The sequence below is a fragment of the Nyctereutes procyonoides genome, unplaced genomic scaffold (genome assembly GCF_905146905.1).
Source record: "Nyctereutes procyonoides isolate TBG_1078 unplaced genomic scaffold, NYPRO_anot_genome, whole genome shotgun sequence".
Classification (NCBI taxonomy): domain Eukaryota; kingdom Metazoa; phylum Chordata; class Mammalia; order Carnivora; family Canidae; genus Nyctereutes; species Nyctereutes procyonoides.
The window spans coordinates 14341044-14361231 of NW_026575159.1; the positions used below are offsets into that span (position 1 = coordinate 14341044).

Consider the following 20188-nt stretch of genomic DNA (forward strand, 5'->3'; position numbering starts at 1 on the left):
CGGGATCAAGTTCCACATTCGGCTCCCTGTGTGGAGCCTGCTTCTCCCTCTGCCTGTGTCTCTGCCTCTCTCTCTCTGTGTCTCTCATGAATAAATAAATAAAATCTTTAAAAAATAAAAAAATAAATAAATACTTCTCCTTTAAAAGAAGAAAAAAGAAAAAGAAAAAGAAATAGTCTCCCAAACAATAGGGAATAAAACCCCTTCTAATTGAATGTAGTTGGGATGATTTTCTCATTCAAAAGAAAAATCTTACAGAGTGGTATTTTGTGCCAGTAAAGCTACAAAAGAGCTGTAGGAAGGCATGGGTGAATGAACCATATTCCCTTCGCCTAGACTAACCCTTTTTTATTAAAAGGGTGGACGTTAACATCCACAAAAAATGTATTGAATTCTTTTTTTTTAATTTTTATTTATTTATGATAGTCACACACAGAGAGAGAGAGAGAGGCAGAGACACAGGCAGAGGGAGAAGCAGGCTCCATGCACCGGGAGCCCGACGTGAGATTCGATCCCGGGTCTCCAGGATCGCGCCCTGGGCCAAAGGCAGGCGCCAAACCACTGCGCCACCCAGGGATCCCATGTATTGAATTCTTGTCATGCACTCAGTGTTGAAGACTAAGGATAAGGTGCAAAATAAGTTAGAAATATGAAAGACTCCAGGCTTTCAGACTTGGTGCCTCTGGCATGAATATCTGTGAGCCAAATTGTCACATTTGGACAAAACCTGTGGTTAAAAATTGATCATTAAGGGTGCATGAGTGGCTCAGATAGTTAGGTGTCTACCTTTGGCTCAAGTCATGATTCCAGGGTCCTGGGACCAAGCCCAATATTGGGCTTCCTGCTCAGTGAGGAGTCTGCTTCTCCTTTTCCCTCTGCCTTTCCCCCTGCTTGTACTCCCTCTCTCTCTCAAGAGAATAAATAAGTCTTTTTTTTTTTTTAAAAAAAGGACCATTGAAGATGCACAGACAAAATTAGAGTTGTGCCTGAATGGTATATTAATGGTACATTAATTTAATTGGGATGCATTGCACTTGCTACAAGGAACAGGAAATTTGACTGACACAGTAGTGTAAAACATTGGGACATTTAGGCAATTGTTTGCTCAACAAAAGATTAGAGGTGAATGGTCCCAAAGACCCAAACTTGTCTAGCTTCCCACCTACCTTTCCATAGGCTTGTGGCCTCTTGATCATATTGGCTCAAAGTGGTTAATGTGCCCATCCCTGGTTGCAAAGGAGGCTGAGCAAGCAAATATGTCTTTTTAGCCTTTATAGCAGGAGAAATAAAATGGACAAGGGAGTCAGGAAAGGCTCTTTGGTAGCCAACCAACAGTGTCTGCTATTCTGGGGGAAAATATCTGCATTCCATATAATAGGGAAAGATGTGGTATCCAATATATGAAGAATTTCTGCACACTGCAGAGAAGACATGCAACCCATTAGAACACTGAGTAAAATATAGAAATTGGTAGCTGCATTGAGATGACATGCAAATGGGCAAATATTATGAAAAGATGCTCCATTAGTTTTAAAGGAAATGAAAATTAAAATAAGAGTAAAATATTTTTTTTACCAGTTAATTTGGTAAAAATGTAACATTTGACAACATTGTGAGGGTGAGAAATAATTTTCCCTCTACCCCTCTGGATTCTTGGCTATAACAACCCTTAAAAAAAAAGATTAACAGAAGAAAAATAATCAAGAGTTTAATAACACACATATCTCCTGTACATATGGGAGATACCCAGGAAAACTGGGTAGTGGCTGAAGCCATCACTTTATTTTTTTTAAGATTTTATTTATTTATTCATGAGAGACAGAGAGAAGCAAAGACATAGGCAGAGGGCGAAGCAGGCTCCTCACAGGGAGCCCGATGTGGGACTCGATCCCAGGACCCCTAATCACGCCTTGAGCTGAAGGGAGATGCTCAAACACTGAGCCACCCAGGCATCCCTGAAGCCCTCACTCTAACCATTATCTTCTGCTAAAGACCAAAAAAAAAAAAAAAAAAAAAAAAAAAGGTGTTGGGGGTGGGGAGTCTGTTTTGGGAGGTTACCAGGAAAGGGACAGCAAACAAGGGTGAGGTTGTTATGCAGACCCCAGTCTCTCCCTCTTCATAAGTAAGTTTCTAGAGATTTAGAGTCATCTCTTTCCTGGTACAATGAGTACAAATGGAGATTTCCCTTATAAATGTAAAGGTCTCTTAGTTTTTGCTTTCCAGGGCTGCTTCTGTGTCTGCAGTTTCTTAAATAAACTAAAATAATCCTTATGCCAATGAGGCACACTATGATGTGACAAATTCTGCTCCCCTTCAATGTCAAGTGGTGACTAAGGTTTAAAGAAGCAGGAACCCTCTTAAACTCTTGGTAGATGAGTAAACTGGTACAGTTTTCTTGGAGCACAGTTTGATGATATATCTTCCTATCCATCAAATTTCATTTATAATTCTACTTGTTGATATCCTAGATATTAACACTTACCCTTAAATGTTAAAGTTTGTACTTAAGGGCTTGATAAGGATGTTTGAACAGAAAAACAAAAACAAAACAAAACAAAAACAACAAACAACAACAACAACAAACAAGAAAACCCTTCATTTCCAGTAATGAAGAATGGTTAAACAAATGATTATATAATCCAAGGTTCAGAAAACTATGCAACTCATTCAGAATAAGTTATATCATACATATGCTATGTCATGGAAAAGAATCTCCAAAATATATGAAGTTTAAAAACTAAGAAGTAGCTAAAAAGTGTGATGTCACATATGTAACTTATAATACATCATATAAAAGCACAAAAATACTATAGGTAATATTTTCTATAGGTCCATATATACATAACATTCAATTTTCTACTTGTATTTTTAAAGACTCAAAGATAAGCAACCAGGTGTTATTGGGGAGGGGACTGAGTTTAAGTAGTTAAAACAAGCCCAAATAAATTTTCAAGGTCACCTAATCCAGTCTTTCCCAAATGACGCGAGTGTTCCTGCCGATGGTACACAACATACTTTGCAGTAGTCATGTGCGTAGCAGGAAATAAATTGGAATCACAACTGAGAAAGCTATTCCATTGTCAATGAACTTTTAATCCTTCTGCTTAGGTGAAAGAGATATTCTCAGTCTGGTACACTCTTTTACTCATTTCTCTTTTTAACAACAAACAAGCTCATGACTTAGGCTTCAATAGGGACAAAATCTAGCTAAATTCAGTAACATTATTTATAATATATTTTTAAGGCTACCTTCTATTCTTAATAAGTAAGACAATTTTCCATTAACTAAAGTGCTGTAATATTTGCTTTTAAGGTTAGATTTAAGTGAAAGAGGGAGTCCATTGAAAAATATTCAGTGTGTATGCACATATATATTTATGCACATACATACAAAGAATATGTTCACAAGTAAAAATATGTTCACAAGAATATGTATGTACATATGTGTGTAAATATTTATCTAGATAAAGAAAATGATAATAAGTAATTGTGCAGATGGTGCATTAATAGGGCAAAAATATTAGGGAAAATGCAAATAACTGAAGTTTCAGTAACACTGATTAGCCTTTTATGGGGTAAATAAAATTAAATTGCTACTATTTTTATATGTTTTTTATAATTTAAATAGTCTCAAAGTTGTGGCATAAGACACAATTTCGGATTAACAGTGTATTTCATTATTTGCATCCATTAATAGCAGTAGTCTTACACGCTGAATTTCAAAATACTGTAGCTTTTTTTAACTTGAAAGGATTTGGCATAGAAAGCTTTCTCAAACTATGAAATCATCAGCAGGAAGAGGTGAGTCTAGGTGGCCGATTTCCAGGAAAGGATCATAATGAACATATACCATTACACAATGAATTGGCCTTTCTTCAAAATAAGAATTACATAATCCATATTATTGAGGAAAATGGATGAAATATGCTGCTTTAAGACTTGTCTTTGTGCTAATACTTAACATCTGTTTGCCAGGGTGGTCCAGGACTCCGCGGACCAAAGGGCCAACGAGGTGAACAGGGTCCAAAGGTAATGTTTTCTCTGTCTCTCTCATAACTAGCAATGAATAATTTTGGAGTATAGTACTATTTACCCTTTGCAATCTAGAACCCCTTATGTTTTTCTGAAGGTTGTGTCTAAGTCTTTTCCCTTATTCTTAAGGACTTCTGTATTTTCATAAAAATATTCAAGAACTTAGTGGAAGAAAGCTTGGTTTCTGGGCCAAAAGTAGAATGTCAGTGTTCTGAGTGGTTTAGTTTCCAAGGTAATGTTCTTCCCTGTGTGCTCTTCTGTTCCTCTACCTACAACAGTAAGGATAAAACTGAATCACAACTAGGCAGCACTTCCATGAAATTTCTCAAGTTTTAGAGTCCTCCCCCCTCTCCACTACTCTGCATAATCAAACACACAACTCTGTTTTCCTTTCGCACTGCCCAGGGCCACCAAGTGCGTTGGTTTAGGCCCTGTGCTGCACGAAGGCATCAGCTGAGAAGGCCAAGTTTTGCCAAGCCATGTCCAGGCACACATTTTCCTACTTTGCACAAAGGCGCCCTAAAGGGCCCAACCACTAATTGAATTCAGGCCTCACCATCTTCTATCTGGCTTTTGGCAAATCTTCTAACTGGTCTCCTGGCTCCAGTGATTTTGATTTTCTGATTGATTCTTCACATCTGCCCGCAGATTTATTTCGTTAAAGCTATGCTGGGTCATATCATACTTTGAAACCTGTAGTTCTTTGCTGTTGCCTTGAGAATAAATTCACCTTCTTTGGCAGGGCATTCAAGGTCCTCTATAATTTGACTCCCTATTTCATTTGTACCTGTTGCACCACATGATCCACTTCTCCACCCACCTTGCAGTCCTGACTTACTGCTTCAGTAGGGTCCCTTACTAAATTTGCATGATATTTTTTCATGGAGAAGAGAACATTGCAAAAATTTTTACTATAAAATCAGAAACAAGTGAAGCAAGTTAGGAGCTAATATGGGAGGGAAGAAGTAACTGAAAGAAGTCTGAAGATAATTAGGCACTAGCCAACCCAAAACTCAGATCATGAGATACCTCCTTTTTTGTTTGTTTCATTTTCTGAGATTGTGACACATATTTTAGGTGTGGACTTAATGTTTCTTACCTGGCTCTCTCCTTTATGGTCCTACAGGGAAGGCCAGTAATTTGGAAGTCTCTTCTCAGCAATACCCTGGGTCTCCCTCAGTTCCACCTCAGGGCAGTGCCCAGGGGTTCCTGTAGATTCTGGCCTCTTCTTCCCATTGGGATCCCTGCATGATACTACTGTTTTTCCAACATTCTCACTGGATGGTGGTTCTGATCGTGAACGTATTAGGAGTTTAAAGATGTTTGATGATTCCAACATTTACCCCTCACATCTGATAATTCATTTCCACAGGTCCACTACTGATGTGGTTATTTTTACACGATGATTTTGATGAATCACAGATTTAAGCGTGAAGTGTTTTTAGGAAAATGTCTTGTTAGACAAAGGATGCTCACATGTCCACCAATGTTATAGTGTGGGAACAGATAAAGTGTACCTTCCATATGGAAAGCCCCACACTATTATTTTCCATTTTATGGGTCCATATTTCAGTTGTAGCAAATAGATCATAAGAATTTAGGAGCTTAAAGCAGCTCTGCTGCTGGTTTCTTCTAGTCATTTTTGTCTTACTATACAGAACACAATGAGACCATGTCCTTTCTTCCTTTCTGCTCCATTCTCAGTTCCTCAATAACATTTAAGTGATATATGATTAAATGATTATAAGCATTAACTAATGTTTATCAATTACTGGCTTGTCTTTGCCATCATATTTTTAAAATCTAGCTATCTCTGTCTCCCCTCCTCTTACACTATGTTTCTTGTGAGAAGAGTTTTCATTTGTTTTCTGCATCCTCACTTCCAAAATACTTTTTGGGGGGTACATAAATGTTCATAGCACGTTTATTCAAAATAGCAAAAAAAACTAGAAACAATTCAAATGTTCATTAATAGGCAAATGAACAATTTTCTGTATATCCATGCAATGGAATACCACTCAACAATCAAAAGGAACATAGTATGGGAACATGAAACAAAATTTATGAACCTCAACACACCACTCTGCCACATGAAAGAAGTGTGAACCAACAGAGTGCATAGTATATGATTCCATTTTTATATAACCAGAATCATACTTAACATACATATGATTTCCATTCCTATAAGAATCCTATAAAATTGCTCTCATTAAAATCACCGATTACCTCCTTGTTATCAAATCCACAGACTATGGTTTAATTCCTATCTTACTTGAGGTCTCAACAGCATTTGACATAGTTGGATACCTTTCTATTTGAAGTTTTCTCCTCCTTTGGCCTTCCCTATGCTGCTCAGGCTTCTCTTCTTCTCCCTTCTACATGCTTTTCATCTCATCTCTATCAATTTCCTCTGCTACTCTATCAACAGTCTCCTTAGTAACCTCACCCACAAATACATCTTCAACTACTCCAAAATCCATCCCAGTTCAGACATCTCTTGATCCCCGGGCAGATGAATATGTCCACACAGTTATCCCCATGAACCTAAAAATTAACAGACCATGCTCGGTATCTATCCCACCTTTTCTTCTGTATTGCTTGTCCCAACTAGTGGGTTCATCAGTATCACATTTAACAGGATATCCAGGTGTTGGAAATCTTAACTTGTACTAGTTTTCACTGGAGTCACAGAATGAGAGAAGGAAAAGAAGAAGAGGTTGAGGATGTATTTTTTTCTGGATCTAAGATTCCCGAGGTGATACAGCTTTAGCTAAACAACAAGGCCCAACTATGGGAATAAGAGTTGCTAAAATGACAGGAGTGCCTGATAATGAGAAGAAAGAAAATCAAGTAATACTGCACTAGGGCAGGTCATTAAGCAGACACTGAAAAGGTACGGAGTGATGGGAGGATGAAAAGGAGGAAGAAAACAGGGACTGGGTGCAAAGTCTTCAGTAATGCAGGAGTGCCCCCAAGATGAGTAGCTGACAGTGGCGGAGGTGGAGAGAATGTAGTTCAGCTGGATGGTATGAACCTACACACCACAGACCAGGAGGGTGGTCTCGAAGTACTTATATCTTTTGGATTTGTTATGGAGTGTGGGGGGTCTAGTTACTCACATAGTTGGCATAGCCTTCTTATTTACAGAAGAAAAAAATTTAAGTTGTGGCAACCCCTATGTGTTTACTCTTTTGGTTTACTGATGACATCTTGTCTGGCAGGTGCACCATCTGAGGCATGTTGTCTTTCTATCCTATCAGCGTTTTGTGTCTTAGGAAAATTTACGTAAGGAAATAAATTATAAGTACTGGAAGCAGAAATATCTTTTGAGTACTGAGAGTCTAACTTACCTCTGGAATGATTTTCTTCTCTTGTGTTCTAGGGACCAGAAGGCCCTCGGGGTGAAACAGGTCCCCCAGGACCTCAGGGTCCCCCTGGACCCCAAGGACCAAGTGGTCTGTCCATTCAAGGAATGCCTGTGAGTTGTGGGCAAACACTTGGGATTGAGAATTGAGAAACGACAGTAGTAACTGAGAGTTCATTCCTTAGCCAATTTGCTGTTAAATATAAGGGTCTTTTACAAATAGATATATCCACACAGAGTAGGTATATTCAGATGCAGTTTGTCTATAGAAAGAGACAGGGCCATGATATGTATAGTCCTTTTCTTGTTGGATCAATTCCTTAACAGATGTGATAAAATCTAGAAAGTACTAAATGTTACTTAAATTTAAGTTGTTTGTTATATATTTGTAGTAATCATGGACATAAATTCATGAAAACCACTTATTTTTAATTTTTATCTCAGTGGGCATCAACATACAGTGCACTTAGTTGGAGTTTTATATTATAGACAGTATACTTTTATATAGCCATGGTATTTGTATCATGGAAGACAAATTTAATGCAACTCACTGATTTTCATTAATCTTCCTCTAGGGATGCAGATTGAAAGAATAAAACCGATTTCTAGTAATTAAAATTAGTATTTGATGCAAACAAGCCTTTTAAGCACATTTTTAGCAATCTTTCGGGCACACGATTGTATCTCCCTAGCTGAGAACTTTTCTGTTCCAGGGTTAATTTTCACAGCTTAGAAGGCATTGACATGCCAGTTATACAATTGTTACTACTACTACTAAGCCTTGGGAAGGTCTTGCTACCTGCCAGATTCTGTTTGCTTTTCCATTCTTGTATCTCTCTAGTCAAAACACAACCAAAACTCTAGATAGATGAATTTTAAAAATCTAAACAACCAGTAGTATGGAGACCTTCAATCTCTCCTCCACAGATTCACAGTATGGGCTCAGCCCCATCAGACTATATGTTCTGTTTCCACTGTTCTGCTGTATCAGTGTTCAGCTCTGTAAGAATGCTCACCTACGTGGGATAGCAGATGTGAGAAGTGAAACGTGCTGTGTTTGGATGTTAGTGTGAAAGTGAATTAATGTTGAAAACATTAGAACAGTCAGTGGAGAAAAAGAAAAGACTAAGCATTCACCTACCTGAGCTTAACTCTGCATACTTTTGGCTCTTCAGGGAATGCCTGGAGCTAAAGGAGAAAAAGGAGAGACTGGTCTTCCTGGCCCCCAGGTATGAATTTTACTTTTAAGTCTGCTACAAACATTATATGGTCTCATTCATTTGGGGAATATAAACAATAGTGAAAGGGAATAAAGGGGAAAGGAGAAAAAATGAGTGGAAAATATCAAAAAGGGAGACAGAACATGAGAGACTCCTAACTCTGGGAAATGAACTAGGGGTGGTGTAAGGGGAGGTGGGCGGGGGGTGAGGGTGACTGGGTGATGGGCACTGAGGTGGGCACTTGATGGGATGAACACTGGGTGTTATTCTATATGTTGGCAAATCGAACACCAAAAAAAAATTTATAATAAAAAAAATGTTCTTGGCTTGGGGTGCCTGGGTGGCTCAGTCATTTAAGCAACCGACTTGATTTCCAAGCAGGTCACCATCTCAGGGTTATGGGATTGAGCCCAATGTTAGGCTCCCCATGAAGCCTGCTCAAGGTTCTCTGTCTCCTTTGCCCTCTGTCCCTCCCCTCCCTAAAGAAAAGGAAAAATGCTCTTAGCGCTAGAGCCCTGCCTAGGGGGGGAAAACGGTTGTAGCTTCTAAAGTCAGCTGTGATTTTAGCAATAAGTATTACAAACTATTAGCCTGTATTCATTTACTCGAGCCTCCTCTGAGAGTCATACTGATGCTCCAGAGGGCAAATTTCATGTAAATCATTTCTGGATTCTGAATTCATCTTCATGCTCTTAGGTTTGTTTGGAGGCCTTGATCTATTTCAGGGAAGCTGGGTGGAAAGGCAATTGAGGGGTGCCTTGGTGGCTCAGTGCTTGAACGTCTGCCTTCGACTAGGACATGATCCTGGGGTTCTGGGATCGATTCCCATATCGGGTTCCCCACAGGGAGCCTGCTTCTCCCTCTGCCCATGTCTCTGCCTCTCTCTCTGGGTGTCTCATGAATAAATAAATAAAATCTTAAAAAGAAAGAAAGAAAGAAAAAGAAAGAAAGAAAGAAAGAAAGAAAGAAAGAAAGAAAGAAGCAGGCAGTTGATTTCTGTGATTCTGACTTTTTTTGGTCCTTGCTCTATCTAGGGTATCCCAGGAGGCATTGGTTCACCAGGACGCGATGGCTCTCCAGGCCAGAGGGTAAGGACCTGTGCAGGGTTGTTAACACAGTAGGTTCTTTACCAAGACATTCTTTGTTTCTGGTACTTTTCTAGGCAAGCAAGTCAAACTAGGTGTTTTTTTTCCCCCTAATTATTCTTCCTGTCTATCTACATTCTACCAATCCTGTGTCTATTTCTCTTCACTGACATCTTCTATGTCTGTTAGATTCATCAAAACCTGAGAACTTTCATCAAATCTTCCAAAATTAGCAACACTTCTTTCTGAATGTTCCCATACCCTGGCTACCATTTGCACTGAATTGTATGTGTTGGTTTAGCAGATTTCCGGGTCTTTTCACTTTTCTAGGCACAAACCTGTATTTGATACATGTCAATTACCTAGTCTTTTAACATGTTCAAATGAACAGCATTGAAAAAATTATAAAGATGGTCAGGAGAGGAATAAGTTAACATCCGTTGTTGGTTTAGTCAACACATTTTCACTAAGCCAGATTTAAAGTTCTTATCCTCAAAAAGTTGATAGCTTAGTGGGAGAAAATATAACCAAGGAAGAATCTGTAATGCATGCTACGATGGGGATATTTGCATAGCCCTATGAGGTATTTACAAAGAATAGTTAACTAAGCCAGTCTTGGAATGTTGGGGAGAACGTCCTGGGTGAGGCACCATCAAGGCCAACTCTCAAATGAGAGACAAAAGGGAGCCAGGTGAATGAGGGTTGGAAAGCAGGTACAAGCACAGAACAGAATTTTAAAAAGCGTGGAGATGAGGAGAAGGTGGGGCATTCCCAATATTGCACAGAGTTCAGCGTGGCTGGAGAGTTGAGTGCAGTGAGTTGAGTACACACACATGCACACACTTAGATTTGGAAAGATGATCAAGAAATGAAGATGGAGAGAAGTAAAAACACAAATTCAAGGAAATCTTTTTTCTTTTTCTTTTTTTTTTTTTGTTTTTGTATCTGTCACTGACTTAGGATGTAGGTGGCTCCACTGCTTCCCTCAAGACTGAATTATGTGGAGTGGCAACCAGTTAGATCCAATCCAATGAAAGACAGCACATTTGGCATGCACTGGTTATTTTTGGTACAACTTACCCACTGGGTTAGTAAATGATTGGCTGAAAAACTCACTTCTCCCCTCAAACAAGACTTGCCTTTAGCTCAGAATAGCTATATGGCTCAAGAATAAGGAGATTGGTTTTTCTATAGAAATGTAGGTGTGTGGCCTTAAGTTCCTTCCATGTTTTTTTTTATACCAAACTTTCATTTGCTTAAAATCTCAGTTTAGTCTTTGCCCATTAAATGGAACTACTGTCTGTAAATCATGTCCATATTACTGTATCTAAAGGAGGCATTCTCTAAAAGTTAGATTTATGTAGGTTTCTTGTATATGTAGGAGTGTCTAGAAGTATTTATATGTTTTGGCAAAGGGCTTAGGCAAAGATCCTGTTTGGTTACACACCTAGATTCTTTCATGATTCCTGAAGCTCTGAAAATGGCAATTCTAAAGATTTGGTTCAGTGAATTTACTTGATTTATATATGCATGGAAACAAGTCTTGGCAAAAAACTTCCAAATGAAACATATTGGATTGGTGTTCGAATCATTTGGTTTTAGAATACTTTCTTTTAAGAATTCTTTTTTCCCTTTTAAAACCAATATACCAACACAGACCTTTTATAACTATTTTATAATTATTTATAATTATTTTGGGGGTGTTAGAGAAGCTCCCTGGAGAAGGAACAGAACAGACAATAGCATTTATTGTGCTATTCCTTCAAACACATTTTCTTTTAGAGAATGACCAGTCTTAGAGCTGTAATAAAGTGATAAGATATCTGTACGTGGGTTTTATTTTCCTCTTTTCCTCAATTCGGAGGCCAAAAACTTTCAGAATGTATTCACTTCCTATTTTGAAAAATTCTTGGATGGAAAAGGATTTGCTTTTCAAAACTGGCTTTCAGAAGATACTCATTCTTTGTAGGGTCATGTTTAAAAATGTAAATTCTGTGTATATATGCAATGTATATAAATTCTGTGACCATTGTTTTAGAAAAGGACAATGCAGATCCAGTGTAGAACTTTAGGGGGTGCCATTCACACAGAATAAAATATAATGGTGCCCCCTGGAACTGTGTAACATGGCTACCCTGCTTGAGGGAGGGACTATATATATATCTTATTGAATAGGATATTAACTGAGCACATATCTTAATTGAGCACATACTATATGCCATATGCTGTGCTCAGCCTAGAGAGTTGTCCATTACTGCCTCCAGAGGGGAAGGATCTAGAAGAGGAGAGATTTTCAATAGCTAAAGGAGGCAGCTACTAGACCATCTACCTGGAGGACTTGGAAGAATGTGGTAGAGTCAGGAACATGACTTTTAACCTAGGCCAGGAAAGCAAACAGGTCTTCCTCAGAGGCAACAGAGAAGGAAGGAAAAGTGGATGAAAATAGAATTATTTAGATGGCTCCAATCTGTTCAGTCAATATGTGGGAGCTTAAGGAAAGTAAAAGGTCTAAAACAATTCTATAGTTAGCAGGATTGTAGAGTAGGAGGTCCAGAGCCAATGTTTATGGTGGTAATATCAGATCCAGGACATGGAACATCTTCGCAGACAGCCTGGTCTTTCTGGGTTAGCGGGTCTCTGTGGTTTGACAGTGGGGAGAGCACTAGGGATGGAGCTCCATGATTAGTCATCCTCTGCCTTTGGCCATCTTAAAAGGCAGAGCTTCAATCATAAAAAAAAAAATAAGAGTGTCTGGGTGCCTCAGTCAGTGAAGTATCTGTCTTCATTCAGGTCATGATCCCAGGGTCTTTGGATTGAGCCCCTCTCCAGGCTCCCTGCTCAGTGGGGAGCCTGCTTCTCCCTCTTCCTCTGTTTGCCACTCCACCCACTTATGCTCTCTCCCTGTTAAATAAATCAATAAAATCTTTTTAAAAAGAAAAAAAAATAAAATGAATATCAGTAAAACCATGGCATAGAACAGACTGAAAGCAAACACTGGATGATGAGACTTCCCACTGAAATTCCTGAAAAGCCACTTCTAGAAAATTGCACAGTTAGCCTTGACTGTATAGAAAATTAGGGTGACGGGCACTGAGAGGGGGCACTTGATGGGATGAGCACTGGGTGTTATGCTATACATTGGCAAATTGAATTCCAATTAAAATAAATAAATGAAAGAAAGAAGAAGAAAGAAAGAAAGAAAGAAAGAAAGAAAGAAAGAAAGAAAGAAAAGAAAGAAAGAAAGAAAATTAGGAAAGCAGAGCTATTTTGTCTTTTCTTCTCGCTACCCCCTGAAATCACTTCCTATTACTACACCTTCATTGCCCCTGATCCTGAGGAGGAAAGGCCACTCTAGACAGAGAAGGGAGCAGTTGGGATAAATCTGTGTGACAATGTCCAGCCAGTGCTTCTCAGTCCTTGGAGTCTCTCAGGAAGTGAGAGAGTAGGTTACTCCTTACTGCTCATCCATCTTTCTTTTTAATCTTTGTCTTCTCTTGTTGACAGGTGAGAACCTACAGCCCAGAGGCAGTATCATCACTTTGCTTATCAGCTTAGGGAGAGGTTAGCGTCTCTGTCCTGGAGCTGGTGTCACAGTTACCCCTTAATTTGGCCTGGAAGGAGGGAGGGCTTAAGCAAAAATAAAAAGAAAATTAAACGTCTCTTTAAACAGGGAACATGTTTTCTAATGTTTCTAGCTTATCCTGGCTATTCCCACGGGGAATATTTGACTCTTAGAGGCAACTCATATTCAACCCTGGGCCTGGGGCCATAAGCAAGTCCAGCAAAAGTTGGACTTTTTCACTGAATAAATCTCGGCCTGCCTCCTGGCAAGCGATAGAGCACAGTGCAGGACCACATTTTAAAAGGCACCAATGGCTAAAAGAGTAGGTCTCAAAAGTTCATACCACAAAGAAGAAATGGTCATTATGTGATGGGATGGAGGTGGTAGCCGAAATTACGGTGGTGTCATTTTGCAGTATATAAATGTATCGAATCAGCACGTTGGTACCTATAGACCATTATATGTCAGTTATATCTCAGTAGAGCTGAGAAGAAATTGTATGTTCAAAAAATAAAAATTAAGAAGGTAAATAGAAATCGAAAGCAACAGCGAAGTTGAAACTCAACAGTAGAGTGTAGTAAGCTTCATTCTGAGCCATTCTGGCCATCAGCATTCGGGGCTCATCTTTCTTTTTCACTCTATATCTCACCACCTCCCCCTTGTTCCCCTGTCTTCTTTCCTTGGTGTCTGTGATGCCAGGGACTTCTTGGGACCTTTGAGCTCCTCTAATGTAGGGTGGGTCTCTCAACCCCCACCCTAGACATCGGATGGTCCTTAGTGAAACTAGGAGACCAGGCAAGACATGGGTGATAAATATAAGTGAGAAGAAAAACAAAAAAGGGAAGAACGCATAGAAAACACTACCTCTTTCCCAGTTCTGAGGTTTACTTACGTCCAAGACCACAAGTTTACTGTTAAACGCTCCAAATAGAAACTGTAAAAATTATTTTTATTTTCCAGTTCTTAATATGGTTGTATAAAAAAAGGCAGAGAGACAAGAAATAAAAATGACAAGGAGATATATGGATAGATAGATAGATAGATAGATAGATAGATAGATGGCACCTGGAAGGTAGTAATTCCTCCATTGTACAGAGGGTTTCTTTTTTAAATTCCAGATGAACTGAATTTGGAATGTTTCCTTTGCCCCAGGTTACTGTTCCCTGCATTTCCGTGCCATAACCACAGCCTTTTTTTCTCAGCTGTAAAAGATGAAATAGTAAAAAAAAAAAATCTTGCACATATGAATTGTGCTGAACATGCAAGGTTATGATTAGTGGGATGGGCCAGTGGTGAATATGATAGATTTGGGCTGTTAGCCAGACCTGAGTTTGAACTCTTACCATAATGACATTGGGCCAGTTACTTACTATTTCCAAGCCTCACTTTACTCATCTGGGAAGTGGAAAAAATATTTGACTCTGTAAGGTTTCTGTGGGAATTAATTCACATAAAGAATTTTTTATATAAAAATTTAATTTTAGCTAAACCTTAGTATTCACTATTTTCAATGTAAACCTAATAAATCAGGACAGTATAATGTTTTAGCATGCCTGTGCTTGACACAGTAAGATGCCTTAGAAGATTTTAAAGAACTTTTAAAAAAAGAATCTAAAGGAAATGCAAACGGTTTGTTACTGTTGTTTAACTTCCTTGGATTCCACGTTGAAAGGACACTTGGAGCATTCCTCCTTTTGATGTGGGTTCGATCTATACAAGGCCGTTTTTGTGATGAATGTCCCATTTCATCAAACCGAATTGACTTTGAAATATACTTGAGAAATGGAACTTGAATCAATGATCTGGATTTATTCCTGTCATAAATGTTAAGTGGTGATAAGAGATCCATCTAAGGAATATTTTATTAAATACGAAGATCTCAAGATATTAACCCTCTTGAGTATCTTCCTCATTCAGAAGAGCTAATGTAAAAAGCCATGGCAAAGCTAGTGGAGAGGATGATTTGATTTTCTTTTTTGTGGGTCTAGATGGCTTTTTATAAAGCAACCACAGTGATGATAGTACATGCAATTGGAACTTGGCAGCTTATCTGAATAAAAATATCAGGAATCACTATTACTAATTATTGATTAGGTACGGGTGCTTTATGATGTTAGGTTCTACAATCTTCAGAATAGCCACAAATGCTAAGCACTGTTACTCCATTTTACAGATGAAGAATCTGGAGCTTAAAAACATGGAAGTACTTGAACAGTGCCGTACAACTAGAAAGTGTAGGAAGCCAGGATTATAATCCATCTCTCTGGCTCCAACACTGTGCTCTTTCTTTCCACAAATTTCTGTTTAATAAAGGTCACTGGGGGATTTTGTTCATGTAGGAAAGTCTTCCATTCAAGATATTTAATGAACAGGATGGGAGAGATCTTGCCTAGAATTTTTGGGCTGTAAGAACCCAGTTTGGGTTACTTTCTTGATGAAGTTGATAGTCCACACATAGTGTCGATTACTTTTCACATTTATTTGGATGGTGCACATCTGGGTACCTTGAGAACACTTATTTAGGGAATTTGTTACATGTTATGACTGGCTTACAGATAGTTCTGTTGAAGCATAGGGTGCAAATAATGTCTGCCTTGCACTCTGGTTCCAGTGCTGTCCTTCAGGATCAGGCCAGAGATTTTATATTTGTAAACCAGCAGCTCTGCTACTTAAGAGATCAGGTTGTTGTTTCAAGTTTTGCTTTGTTTTTAACTACACTGATTTCTGGATTTCTACCTCAGAGATTCAGATACGCAGGGTCTTGGGTGTGACTTTGCAATGTATTGTTTTAAAAGGCTTAGTGATTCTGATATCAGCTAGGTTTTAGAATCGCTATAGTATAGTGGGTTAGGCCTATTGTATGTCTAAGTATTCCTTGAATAGAATTTTGCTGCTGTTTCAATTCACGCAAGTCGTCACTTTAGGTTACTAAAAATATGTTTGTATTTTTCTCTAAATGTACATTTAAATTATACATGTAATATATACATACATATATGAACATATCAAGTGCACAGTACATATATATGTAAATATGTGCACATGTTTATATATAATATGTATGCACACATAGATACTGTGTGCGTGTGTGTGTGTGTAGGTATGTGTCTGAAAATTCCCCAGAGTAGCCCAACATGGTACCACATGAGGACTGATCTTGAGTATCTAGCCTGGGCCAGTATTTATAGAGACTGTGGCTTTTTGGTGCTTGGCCTCTTAATCTGGTGGTTGGTCTTAATCCTTCACAGCAAGTAGCAGCCTTATTTCTTATGGCCGACTGCCATGCTGGTATGTCTCCTGGTGCTCACAGCCATCCAGAGCCATGCCACAGGGTTGAAATCACATAACAGGAGTTTCTTCAAGTGTTTCTCTAGCCCTCACTGCTTGGATTTGGTTCCTCTAAACAAACTCATTGGATGCAGCTGCTTACAGATCCCACCATACTTGAGAGTGAAGCGTAAGTCAGAGACCTTAACAGTTGGCATGTTCCAGAATCTTAGGGTTAATATCTGTGACTCACCATTCCAGGCTTCAGAAAAGGCATGGGTGGTATGTATCATGATTGAGTCACTAGTTCTGAGTGCTATGTGATAGCTACATAAACATAAATATTCTAGCTTCTGACTTTAATTTTAATTACAACATTCTTTGTGGGCACATCAGTTTCAGCCTTTAAATGCCATAGACTCGGAACTTAGAAACTACAAACTTTTTAAGACCTTACAGGAAATTCCTGCCACCTTCATATATATATATATGTATATTTCAGAAAGGATAACTGCAAAATGGACATTAATGGATGGTTAATTAAATGTACACTTTGCAAATTTCAGCTGTAGGTAAATTTAGTATTCATTCAAATATCAGTGATTTTGAAAGCAAACGTTAGGGTTTATTTCCCTTTGCTGAGAAATTATAGCCAACCATAACTTAATAACTTGCTCATAGTCAACTGTTTTCAAAACAAATTATAAAAGTCCTTTCAAGTTTTTAGAGCGAAACTCATTTTTAATGTGGGTTGTGAGTGCATGTTAATACTTTGAGGTAGGAATCTCAGAAAAAGAAAAATGTCTAGAGCTATTCATGTTATAAAACATGCCTGTTTGTGGATGGCTGATTTCATGCACTTGAAATGCACATGACAAAAATATATTTGTCAGCTTAAGTGAATTTCTACATTATGCTTATCATTTACTCTTCTATTCCCTGCTCTTCATTCTTCATTGCTTACTCGGAGTTTCTGCTTTTTATGAGGGTGCTTAATCCACAGACACATCTTCTCAGATTGGCTAGCTAATATGAAATGGAAAATTTATAGGTCTAGAATATTCTGTGGAATGCAAACACATTTTTAGTTGATAAGGGTTGAAGACCATTCATTCAATGAGCTTTGATTAAAATTAAGCTGAATCACAAAGCTAGAATTTGCCATTTATTTTGCCTTGTAACATGGAGACATTTTATGGAGCTTTTCTTTTCACCAAGTTTATTGCTTTTATATATAAAAAAAACCTGCTGCCCTTGCCCCTCACTGTGAGATAAAGAGGTGAGAAGTGTGACCTGAGCCCTGACTAAGCGTTTTCTAGCTCAAAAGGATGGACTGTAGCATGGAGTCACAGTGGCCCATGAACAGGGAGACTAATGTGGTGCCCTAGCCAACCTGGGTCCTTTGATTTAAACATCTTTCAAAAACAAACAAACAAACAAACAAACAAACAATCTTTCCAGTGAAGCCCTCCCTCCCTTCCCATGCCAGGATGAGCTGTTCTTCCCACATGTTCCCAGGGAACTCTCTCATCCATCATCATAGCATGCTGTCATTTTCTTTAGATTGTTGGCTTTGCTCAAAACTGTAAACTCCTTGGAAAGCCCATCTCATTCATCATCAGCTATCCCAAGGCACAACACCTACCAGAATGCACAACACACAGTAGCTTTGCAAATACTTTCCTAATGTGACAAATGTGAGGCTTACAAGTACACATCTTTCAAAGGTAAATTTACTCTTGTGATTAAAAAGTTAAAATGTAGAACTATGCACATGATGAAAACTGTGAAGTTTATATTCTAGGGTTAGGAAGAAACTTTGGGAAAAGTTGGTTTAATGATGTTTCTAAAATGGTATTAGGAGTAACATCCTTTTAGTTGTAACAGTATGGAACAAGTACATTTTAATTTGCAATCAAGGAAATGGGTAACTCGCAGTAACCTTAAGAATGCCTTTACTCTTGAACTCTGGTGTCTAAAAATGTTCAATTGTTCATGACAATCCATGGAAGAAGGTGGTAGAGTAAGATGCATGGGAGCGGACACCACTGGTGTCCCAAACAGAATCCCCTTTTCCTGGAGGTGGATTGTATCCTACAACTACTATGGGTGCTGATTGTTAATGGTTCAGAATTGGTCCTTCCACGGAGGATTGCCCTTGGAAATGTCACCTTGGCCCCAGTCAATGAGTAACTGATATGGGTGGATAAAACCTTACCATGGGTCAATCCTGGGGTGTAACTCACACTCCAGCTCTCCCCATGGAATAAGCTGACTGGCCAGACTTTAGCAAAAGCCAATTCTCATGCCTCTTCCCCTGCCCTCTCCTGGCTCCTTCACTACCTGGCTGGTTTCTCCCAAGAACTGTCTCACTATAAATCAAAGGGATAACATCCAGGTCTGCTTCTAGGAAGCTACTCCTACGATATTCACAGAAATGAAATTTCAGCTTCTGAGGGTACATGATTCCTGATGCCTTTCCTCTGTGCTTGTGGAGGGCTCAGGAGCAAGGACGGGTGACACTGGCATTTCCTCTCTGCCCTGCATGTTTCCAGACTGATTGTACCTGAGACTAATACTTATTCAGTCAACATGATCATCAGAGCACTTCTTCAAGGAGCCTCAACTTTATTCACATTAAACATTCTGTTAGTACCTATTTTGAGCCAGCAATGTGCTAGGAAAATATTAGGAGTGGAACAAAGAATAAATAATCATTTCTGCCCTCTCAGCTTCTGGTAGGTTCAAGAACACAAAGTGAACACACATAGAGCCTAGTATCCTCTTGATCACACTAAAGCTAACCCTTACTCCGCCAAACTTAGTTCCTGTTATATAAGAACATGTCACCGTCTTCCCTTCCAGCTGAGTCACATGTGGAGTCTAGAAATCAGGCGACCTCAGAAGAGTTCACAAGAACATCCTTTAGTGCTCCGTGAAGGAGCACAGACAGATCTCTGCTTTTCCATCTCCTTCCACATGATTGGGAGGGGGTGTGAATGTGTTATTTCCTGCAGATCTTCCTTCTACAGTTTTCTTTTAAGAGAACAGGCCCTGGCTTGCCTCCCTCTGTGAATCAAATTGCCCCTGGGTTTGGGGGAAGGCCTGGTCAGCAGCGCTGCAGTGCCGATTGCTGGGCATCGTGCTGGCTGTGTGTCCTGTGTGGGCTACACATGGGTGCATGTGTGCTTCCCATCCACTGCTGGAAAAGTTTTAAGGCAGGAAGAAAAAAAATTGTCCTTTTTAAAACACCTCTGTAAATGATTGAATATGTGCCCAGAGTCCATTTTTTCGTATGTGAATTTTATTGAGGAAAGGATAAATTGCTGAATTCCTTTAAAAAAATTTTTTAATTCCTTTTTTTTTAATTGTAAGGTCCCCTTACCTCTCTTGGCTCCAAGTTTTCTCACTTATAAGGGGAAGGGATTGAACTGGAGGAATTCTCAGGTCCTGTTCATGTCTCACATATTCTAACTTTTTATGCCCTCTTCCGATATGCTGTATTTAAACAACGTGCAAAATAATTTCTTTCAGTCTATGTCAGCATTAATTTTTGCCTTTTGCTTAGCAAATCCAAAAAAATATGTGTGTGTATGTGTGTGTGCATGTAACTCAATCTGTATCAAGGTCTATTACTGCAGCCTTCTGACTTAATTTT

The 20188-nt window shown here is 38.9% G+C and overlaps 1 protein-coding gene across 2 annotated transcripts in view; it reads left to right on the plus strand.

Moving 5' to 3' along the window:
* The window catches only part of COL14A1 (collagen type XIV alpha 1 chain), a 217171-nt gene that overhangs the window by 156578 nt on the left and 40405 nt on the right, over window positions 1-20188 (plus strand). For both annotated transcript variants that reach the window (XM_055314233.1, XM_055314231.1), the window contains exons 37-40: window positions 3976-4029; window positions 7415-7510; window positions 8572-8625; window positions 9651-9704. In XM_055314233.1, coding sequence (XP_055170208.1) covers window positions 3976-4029; window positions 7415-7510; window positions 8572-8625; window positions 9651-9704 — 258 coding nt within the window. The remainder of the gene's footprint in view (window positions 1-3975; window positions 4030-7414; window positions 7511-8571; window positions 8626-9650; window positions 9705-20188) is intronic.